At 34.4% G+C, this 10494-nt stretch overlaps 1 protein-coding gene across 1 annotated transcript; it reads right to left on the bottom strand.

Moving 5' to 3' along the window:
* Nucleotides 1-583: 583 nt before the first annotated feature.
* On the bottom strand, nt 584-10053 carry LOC137404858 (uncharacterized). Its single transcript, XM_068091086.1, has 4 exons — nt 9965-10053; nt 4966-5106; nt 3099-3239; nt 584-1257 (listed from the first exon to the last, which is right to left on the bottom strand). The coding sequence occupies exons 1-4, from the start codon at nt 10051-10053 to the stop codon at nt 975-977; spliced, it is 654 nt and encodes a 217-aa protein (XP_067947187.1). The 3' UTR covers nt 584-974.
* Nucleotides 10054-10494: the final 441 nt, after the last annotated feature.

Below are 10494 nucleotides of genomic sequence, written 5' to 3'. Positions count from 1 at the left end.
TACCCCTACAAGTTCTACATTTAATGTACATCATGCTGACCTTTTTAAATTAGTTTTAGTGCCAAGCAGTTGTGCAGCACCTCTTTGAACTAATCGAGGCTCGGGGTTTACTTTTCATCGGTTCTCAAAGACTGACTTCCTACGGAACCAATGGCAGGTGAATATGAAACGTTTCTCCTCTTTCAACTCTGGTAAAGGGGACAAACTGTGGCAGCTCACTAGCTCAGTAGGTTGTAACATTTTATAAAGAGATTAAGTTTAGTACTGAGTAGAAAAGACCACCTATTTAATGAGTCTTAACAATAACGCTGCTAGTAAAAGTAGAGGCTGTCGCTTAGTGTAAATGAATCTTCTACAAGACTAGGAATTCATAAGTTTGAAGAAAATCTTAGTCTTTATAAGCAACTCATGTCATCACCCGTTGCGCCACTTCAACTGGTTTGTTTGTTTCTGGGTCGGTTACATTTATCATCAGGTAACTTTATGCATATATTGTTTGTATTTTTTAGATATGCGTTTGTTTTCGGTTTTACTACTACATATGCAAAATACTTGTGAATTGGATATTGTACATTGTGTATTTTTTGTAATATGTAATACTTGCATAATATTTCATGAATTTGATAGATATACCACCCACACTAAAAGTTTCATAGTCAAATAAGTAAAAGATGTCTCGGTTTTTTTATCATACTTTTAAAATTGTGAAATTAACATTTTATCAATTATTAAAATAACATCTTGGTTGCTATTTCTGCTGCAAATTTGTCAGTGTAGCCAAAGCAAGAAGTTGAACACATCTACAAACTTTAGGGTCAAATTAATTCTCAAAATATTTGCAATTTATTTATTCCAAAAACGGAATTTACCAGTTATTGTAACAAAGTAATCACTGTATTGAAAGGTTCATAATTGTTCTGGAAAGGTTGATACCCAGGGATGAAGCAGTAATTGGTGTGCTATATATAATCGACCTATATTTTTCTTCCCTGTCTAAAAGCGTTGAAATATTCCCGAATTGTGTGGATTCCTTCTTGGCATACACCATACGGAGGAGATACTAGTTTCAAGCAGCCATCACATGTTAGCTTTTGAAGCTTGTTAAGAGCCATAGCCCTCTCATCGATCTTTGTAAGTTCACAGTTAAACCTAATGTCTAGCTCCGTCAACGCTGTGAGATGAAACACAGCCCCAGGTACTTCCTTCAATTCATTTTTCGTGATGTTAAGCTCCTTCAACTGACTCAACTTGCTCAGCCTACATAACAATGGTAGCATCTCAATATAAAGTCAAAAAGCAATTAAAATGTAATATATTTTTATAGAGTTATCTGTAGGAGTTTTCTTGAGTGATCTTGGAAATTATATCAGCTAACGAAGTGACAAGGCAAGTTTACTGGCAGCCATTATAAAGCTGTTACGACATTTACTCTGTTTGCCAAATATAGTAACACGCTATCAAAATGCGGTTAAATTTAAACAATTGATAAATGACATGTCATGAAGTTTGACCGTAATTGAACAACATAAAAGGTTACAAGCATTCATGTACTGTAGCAAAACCCACAAAATGTGTTATTAATAGAGTTATAGGTGTGATATTCAATTACCATGTTAGTAAATGTGTTATTAATAGAGTTATAGGTGTGATATTTAATTACCATGGTAGTAAATGTGTTATTAATAGAGTTATAGGTGTGATATTTAATTACCATGATAGTAAATGTGTTATTAATAGAGTTATAGGTGTGATATTTAATTACCATGATAGTAAATGTGTTATTAATAGAGTTATGGGTGTGATATTTAATTACCATGGTAGTAAATATGTTATTAATAGAGTTATAGGTGTGATATTTAATTACCATGATAGTAAATTATTATTCAACATGATTTATAAATATGGTAAAATCTTCAAGATAAACATATCAGTTGAAGCAGTCAACTGTTTAGTAAAATAAAATGCTTTTGAAAGCCAGAGCTGGTGAATCTCATCTAACACTGTATAAAAACTATGGCTGAATATTTACCAGTGAAAATATAGAGTAATAACCAATAAAGAGACTTATTGTTACATTGCGTGAAATACATGTGAATTGTGTCTAGACTCAGCAATGTATAGGTTTAGTGAGTTAGGTCTGTAAATATACTAGTGATTGTGATATAATAGTGATATACTAAATATCACTATTATATTAATATAGGTCTCAGTTTACTATGACATACACATCGAACACATATTTTAAACTACCATGAAACCTCTAATTTAATGCCAAGGTGCTCTATTTTTTAACCCTGCCTCTATGGTGGCGGTCAATTGGAGGTGGCGTTCAAATAAAGGTGGTGTTCAATTAGAGGTTTTACGGTAACTTTATTGATATAGTTTTACTCTTTTCATATTTTATTTCAGTTCAGGTTCAAATCTCTTTTTATTTACAAACTTATGTTTTGGCAAACTTTGAATGTCATATATTGGAAACTACTTTGTAACATGAGACAAAGATTTTTTCACAATTCATGTCATGAGTCAGAATAGGTGTAAGTAGAGCTGATCGTAAGTTGTGATTTAATTGTATAATCATTTATTTTACAGATTTTAATATAGATTTGAAAACTATAGTAAATAAAAAATAGTTGGTGGAATGGCAAATATATTTATAAGAAGTAAAATCTTGGTTGTGATTTTACTCGCTGATATCAACCTTGTTACAACAAATTGAGAAAACTTGAACAGTTTGTGGTCTCAGTCTTATAATGTTTATGATAATATTTAAGGATGATAATCAGTGGTCGAGTGGTGAATAATTTATTGGGTGGTCTCGACCACAAAAGAGTAGAAATAGTAGGTAGTAGTAAGAGACAGCAGGAGGTACAAAGACCTGAGGAATTGACAAGTTTAATGTGTGGTTACCATAAAGTAAGATAGATTACATTTTTACATTCCATTTTTCCTTTCGAAAGATCAAACTTCATAAGTACGTATGTTTATATATAAAGGCTAAAGATGAAATGATTCTGCAAAAGATTTTGAAATGTAGTGTTGGAGAACATACTCATTTTGCTCAAAAACTTCCTACAGAGAAACTGGGTTCTACTTACGATTCAGGGAGGTCCTGAAGTTGGCAGTTGTTCAAGAATAGCTTAGCGAGAGAGGTTAGAGATCCAATAACTTCAGGGAAGCCTTGTTTGAAGTTGTTTTCACCTAGCCATAGCACCTTGAGATGAGTCAGAGAGGATAGACTGTAATATATACATCTGATAAATTAAAGGTATAATAGTATAGGTTCACAGGCTATGATAAAGTATCTCAGTACATAAAAATGGATTTTTTCCATTATTAAATGAATCACTACAAAGAAAATCTGCAGCTAAATTGAATGTTCTGTTGTAACAATAATTAGTGTTTTAGATAAATTTTATATTGAAAGGAAACATTAAAGACAAACTATCTGGGTGTCAACTGGATTCGAGGAGAACTGAAAAATCCTTTTTCAACTTTTCTTTTAAAGAGGCTGCCTTGCTTTATATTGGCATATTGCCAGGTATATTAGAGATGAGTTTTATGAGATTCAGTGTGATCGTCCAGTTGAAATATATTTTCTGTCATCGAGGATACATAAACCATGAGTGCTACCTAGATTAAATACACAATGATAATCACAGTGATTCTATTCGAATAAATTAGGATTAGATAAAACAGAATACAATAATGTCGTATCATGAACTAATGTAGCACTGCTATCTCCTGTACTGATATGGAATCAATTCATAATTTATTCCTGTCCATGTAATGCATTGATTATTAGATCCAATTTATTATTTTTAATTAAGGAAAGCTAAAACTAATAGTTGAAACACGATGTACAATTATTACATGGGAAGATAGAAGACATAAGCTAAAGAATTAATGCCTAAGAAAATGATATGAAAAACATATTTGGTCTTCTTATATTCTAGGTGAAGGGTGCGAATGATAAGATAATAATATAGAACTCTTCAATGTAAACATTGCTGGTTAATACATCTTGGGAGTGTTTCACATAACAATAACTGTTAAACCTCTATTTGAAGGACACCTTTATTTAAACATCACCTCTAATATAACACCACGATAGGGAAAAGATTAAAAATGTTCACAAAATGGTACAAATAAATTGATAATGACTCGGGTACATTAATAACAATCAATTCTTTCCTTGTTGCTGTAATGGTTGCCATGACTTTAGTGACGGTATATTGGAGAAAATCTATCGCCACCATGACCATAACTACGCTCTAATTTCAGGTCACTAAGGTCTAAATCTGATCCATTGTTTTCCGATTTGTTCATGATGAGGTTTACAATCGACTTTTAAGTGTTTTGATCAATTATGAGCATACTTTTTAGGAACATCGAACAACCTAATAGCATTAGCTATTATCAATGTAACAGCAGCCATTGTTATGGCATATCAAAGTCTATTTTCTAACACCAAAGCTTCAAGTTTTTTCTGTAAAACTTTGAAAATGACACCATCAAACTAACTATAAACTGTAACCTGCTAATATGACTTTTTGAATGTAGATCTTTTTTTCAACTCGATCTGATACTTTGATGTAGGCCTAGATGCTAAAACGTGTTAGCAAAAATGTTGAGACCCACGGTATTAATGTTGTTCTGTCCGAAGAAGGGTACAAAATATAGGTGACATTAGCATCGCTTAGCTGATAAAAGGTTTAAAATTATTTTCCCAAAACTAGTAAAAAGATAACCCGCCATCCTCTATTTGAACATCACCTCTAATATAACGCCACTATAAAAGAACGATTAAAAAATACAGTGTTATAGCACCCAAAAAGATATTTTACAACAACTAGAATCCTTATTATTATGGTAACTGCCATATGAAAGGTCCTGAGGTATAGTGGTGGAGAATAGGCTTAGTTTGTATAAAAACGTCCTACAGAGAGACCGAGTTATACTCACAATTCAGGGAGGTCCTGAAGTTTGCAGCTGATCAAGCGTAGCTCACTAAGAGATTTAAGAGCTCCAACAACCTCAGGGAGGCCTTCTTTGAACTTGTTGTAGCTCAGCACTAGCTCCTCCAGTTGAGTTAGAGAGGATAGACTGTAATATATACATGTGATAAATTAAAGGTATAATAATATAGGTTCACAAGCTATGAGAAATTATCTCAGCACATAAAACTCAGTCTGTTCTATTATTAAATGAGTCCTTAAAGAGCAGATGGGCAGCTAAATTGAAAGCTTAGTTATCATAAAAATCTGTAAATTATTAAAATAAACCCCAATTGTCAAACGTAATAGTAAGGAATCGATTCATGATTAATTATTACTTAATACATAATACTTAGAATATACAGAGAAAAACGATCGTTGTGGTAGCTCGCACGGCAATGTTATAGCGTTGGACTCTACTAAAAGGAATGCTTCAAGCATTTCATACAGAGACAATTGTACATGGTTGTGTTTTTTGTAGTAGTAGATATGTAAATGAATGCTTATGTACAAAATATTTTGTTCATAGAAATAAATTAAGTTTGAGCTATGCATGTAACATGCTTAGGTCAAACTTAAATTTACTAGGTACTACTTGCTCAGTATTATAGACTATAGTATAAGTACATTATTTTTAACATGGTGCTCTATTAATTTTACTTTTTAACTCTACAATATTATTTAATTAAATTATTTCATAGGAGACTACTCATCTCCTACACCATGCAGCATTGTACCTGGTGATAATTCTACCTCATGCTAGCTGTGGCCAACCCCTTTAGCAGCTCCCATTTACATTATATTTTTAATAAGCGTCGTTAGAGAAAATCTCAATAAACAGTTTTATATTTAGAAAACTGGATTATAATGTCAAATTTTCTGTTAGAACATGTGCCCCATCAGGAGCCAAGTGTGCTAGATTTGCATCATTTTGACTAGTTATACTAAACATTTTCCCGGGGGAGAACCCCCGGACCCCCCTCCCCCCACCAAGAGGGCGCTCGGTACCCCTCTTGGACTCTCCCTGCAGTACCATTTTCAAACAGGTGGATACTGCCCTGATCACCACCCCTTGGGTGGTGATCAGCTAATTTAAAAACAGCTAATTTTGACAAGAACTTTAGATTCCAATACTGTATTGTCTGACTACACAGCATATGTGGAGCATACAACTCCTAGATGTTCATACCTAAAAATTGCCTGATTTGCTGGTTCTTTGAAATGTATGAGGAATGTAAAAATTATATTACTTTGTGCTACTTGAGTATTAGTCAAAGTACATGATAGAAAATACACAGCAATGTTATTTAACCTAAATTTTATCCATAGTATTTGCTATTAAATGTTCATATAACTTGTGCGTTGGTAATCTATGCTATGTTGTCTATAATCTAATTCTATGTTGTGTTGTAAGTGCCAAATATGTGGAAATGTGATTACAAGCTCTTAAAAGCTCAAAAACGAAAGGCCGTCATAGATTGGAATCTATTTATTTCTCTGATGTAACCACATAATTTGTTTATCGTCTTGTCACGTATGTTCTCATGTGAATTGAAAGGCCAATACAAAGCTCAATATAAAACCTATTGTAGTACTAGTTTATGACAAACACTCCTGGTTTTACCGAAGACCTCGTATTAAATATAGATACTCGCTACTTTACAGTTTAGTTTTGACATTATTCAATCGTCAAGTCGTTATCTGATCACGTGACACAATACTTCGCAAATAACTTTTGCAGCACTTTTCGATTATTACAAGTGATCAACAGGCTCATCATGATTGTCAGACAATGATATGTACTCCTTCAAGCTAAAGCTAATAAATTAAACGAATTTTTACAGTAAGTTATAAGATATCACTGCTAAAAGTGACAGCATTACGATGACGATAAAAGAGACGCGTAAGAACAATAGACATAGTTTTATTGAATGCGTGAAGCATATTTGTGAAAATAATTCGACAAACAAAGTTGCAAAAAAGTGTAAACAGAAGCCCATCTCTCACAACTACATTACATTTGAGCCGTTTTGGAAAGGGAATCCTACGGCGGTCTCGTGTGGCTGCGATTAATTGTTCATTTTCGAGCTTTTAAGAGCTTGTTATTACTTTTCCTCACATTTTGCACTTACAACACAACAGAGTAAGACATGGTGAATCTTTTCATATCAAATAACGGTAATGTGAATTTTGTTGCAAGTCAACCTTTAAGGTAATAAAGAATCGTTCATCAGTATGATTTGCTGGTTCTTTGAAACCTACTAAGAATGTAAAAGTTCTATTTGTGCTACTTGAGTATTAGTCAAAGTACATGGTAGAAAATACACAGCAATTTTATTTAAACTAAAATATATAAATAGTAATTGATATTAAATGTTCATATAACTTGTGCACTGGTAATCAAGTGATGAAATTACTTAAGGTAATAAAGAATCGTTCATCAGTGGACATAATCTCATAATCAAACCTGTTTGTATCAAGTCATAATTATTGTCTCCACTTGTTGGATTCTACTTTCACTCTGCTGTCCTTCCTTTATCAATATTGTAAAACCTGAGGATTGCTCCTTCAGTGTAGGATGAGATAACTCTGAAGTAAAAGGAAACGGCTGAAGAGCTTCTGCAAATGTACAACTTAGTGTGCCATTTTTTGAAATTCGTAAAAAACTAGCTTTGTTTGTCAAAGAGTCCAAAAGATTAGCTATGTGAAAATACTAAACTGTACCAGGGCATATATTGGTGACAAATACTGATGACTTTTATTTAGTTTATTATTTGAAGGCTAATTAGAAAATACTGGTATTGCTTGCTGCCACAACCTTTACTATAATAAGAGCTGTGTCTGTCCATTTTCCCAATTGTCTGGAGCCACAGTGAAAGCGTTCAGAAAAAATGATTGCGCCATACAGGATTTGAAACCAGATATTCCGATTGCAGCCAAGCGATCTATCGACTGCACCACTTGATCACCTTGCTCCAATGTAGAATACTTATGCACATAGTTATTACACATGATTCCTTGCAGCGCTTGGGACTATCAGCACACTAGTGGTTTGCAAAAGCCAAATGGTTTTTATACGATCAACTTCTAGGACAGCTCTGTGCGGTTTTCTTTATACACACCAAATGATTGATAACAGCTGACTTTGCTTTGTTGGGTAATGAAACAAAAGTTGACACAAAGCGTAGAGAGACAACTCCAACTTCCAACGATACTCTAATCTTCCTTATCAATGCATATCAATTTGTTAGTTGTAATGCTTAGTGTTAAGTCATAAAAGTCATCTGTAAATTGCCAGATTATCTATCAAATCATAGGATACACTAAACTAAATCATATTATCAGTAAATACAGTTGCAAAAATAAACAACACTGCATGATTGATCCACCCTAATTTGGAAAGATATACAGTAAAGGCTCCTATAACATAGACTTCACTGAACGAAAATAATTTATGTAAAAGCTTTTCCTTTGTAATGCATAAGAAACTTTAATACAATTAAAGGTGGAAAGTAGGTGAAAGGTTTGCAGAGCAATTTGATTAACGTGAATCCCATAGTCACCTTTAAAAATATCGCTTTCTCTCTCTCCATACTTAGGAGGCAACATAACCTATAGGAGAATTTTTCTTAGTTCCTTAGCATCACATGTACAAATAGAGTGAAGAGAAGAAGTGGCTGCACAACTATTCAGAAATATTTAAGTGAAGTCAATTGGAGCAGGTGTTGGAATGTCACTCTATCAGCCTGAATGTCACGAGTTGGAGTCTAGCTGAAAAGCATCTTTTATTCTAGAACTTCACCCTGGCTTTGGAAAAATGGACAGACAGACGCCTGATGATCCGGTTGCAATTTTATGGAGTCGTATGCCTGCCTATACGACACTGGGAGGTGAAAAGCAAGGAGGTCGCTAGGTTGAGCCCCATCAATGAGAAGGCCATTCTTGAAATGCCGTTCTGTGTGGCTCACCGGTGTGTTATGAAGCTTGAGAAGCTCGTGATAATTTCAGACAGTCGACCCCTTTGTACGGACAAACATTGGCAATTGTTACCTGGCGACGGGCAAGTGGTACAAAAGAAGGTAATACTGGCTAGGACCAAGAAAAAAGAGACCCCAACCGAAATAAGGGCTGAGCTGGAGTTACTAAAACATAGGCCTGAGGACCCAGAGTTTAATCAAGAACGCGGGACCTAGCTAAAAGAGTCACACCTGGTTGGCGCTCTGTCCTCTATCAATCAATCAGGAACAGACCTACAGAAGTCTGTAGTAGGAGGCCGGCAACGTCGACCCTATGTATGACTGGCCATCCCACTGCTGAAGAGTAATTAGGAACGCTGATGTCCCTAATTGGAGAAGTTTGTAGTGGCAGTCAGTCAGGCACCAACACCGCTCCGCTGGCTGGAAGGTCACAAAGTGGTGGCATGTATGCATCATAAGCTGAGTGATTGCGATTGTGTGACAACCAGCACGACTAACAGAATCTGCTTGACAATCTTGTGGACAGTAAAGGGAGTCGCTGTTTCCTTTACAATTTATTAATTTCTATACTGTTGATGTATTCCTACATAGTCATAGTTACACTTATAACCTTACCACCTCAACACAGCTACTTACAGTATATACACAGTAGCTTAAAAATATAATGCAAAAGATTTTTAATAAGATGAAAAAGTCATATTAAGTGGCAACTTTTTTGTGGATTTCTGCCCTTTTTAATGTGGTTTAAACAGCCTGCAGAGTATTTTTAGTCGCATACAAGTAGTGAATAACCAGTACATGGTTATGTCAATAACAAATCAGTATGTTGATAGTATGTGCTGCTTTGTTCTGGGTTGTGTCAACCTATCTGACATTGACAAATACACAATTATGGAACTCAGGCTAAAGATTATAAAAAATCCCATGAAGCAATGAATGAATTGAAGCAAGTGATTAGTTGTACTAGTAAAATGTTTCAAGGAGATATACCTTGTGCTGCAAGCCTCTAAAAAGGCTTGCAGAACAAGGTTACGTCTAATGTGGTTATTGAATAACCAAGTCTTTTGCCTTTGAATCATTTTGTTAAAATACATAATTCTCCTATATATATCGATGGGAGTTGATTATGGATATGAGTTTATTGAAGAAAATAGTATAGCAGATGCTCTCAAACAGGTCTCAATGAGACAAAATAAGGGATATTTTGAGAAGCCAGGCAACACAGGAAATCAGAAGATACACTTGTCCTCTGGTCAAAAGGTTAAAACAGACAACTTAAAATATTATAATTAAGAACATATTCATATACAGTAGACGCTACTACAATGTAAATAATCTGTAAGGGGAACAGTTACCAAAAATTCAAGTATGTTCATAGAATACCGATTTTATTGAATTTTTAAAAACAAATTACACGATTTGCGGTTGTTTTGGCGAGGCTTTTATCCGGCCAAAGGGTTAACGAAGAAATGAGAGACCACAAAGAGTGAAAAACTTGACCATCGTATTAGCCCACCTCG

The sequence above is a fragment of the Watersipora subatra genome, chromosome 9, assembly GCF_963576615.1.
Source record: "Watersipora subatra chromosome 9, tzWatSuba1.1, whole genome shotgun sequence".
Classification (NCBI taxonomy): Eukaryota; Metazoa; Bryozoa; class Gymnolaemata; order Cheilostomatida; family Watersiporidae; genus Watersipora; species Watersipora subatra.
Note: the sequence above shows the minus strand (reverse complement) of the source record. Positions and strands in the feature narration are given on the sequence as shown.

Bases quoted from the DNA above. Each gene is read 5' to 3' on its own strand.
- LOC137404858 (XM_068091086.1), bottom strand. From the start codon at position 10,053: ATGATTCAAAGGCAAAAGACTTGGTTATTCAATAACCACATTAGACGT. The intron at 5,107-9,964 runs GTATATCTCCTT...TATATATTACAG, and splicing joins TTAGAGGCTTGCAGCACAAG to TCTATCCTCTCTAACTCAAC. The intron at 1,258-3,098 runs GTAAGTAGAACC...ATTGTTATGTAG, and splicing joins CTTCAGGACCTCCCTGAATC to GCTGAGCAAGTTGAGTCAGT.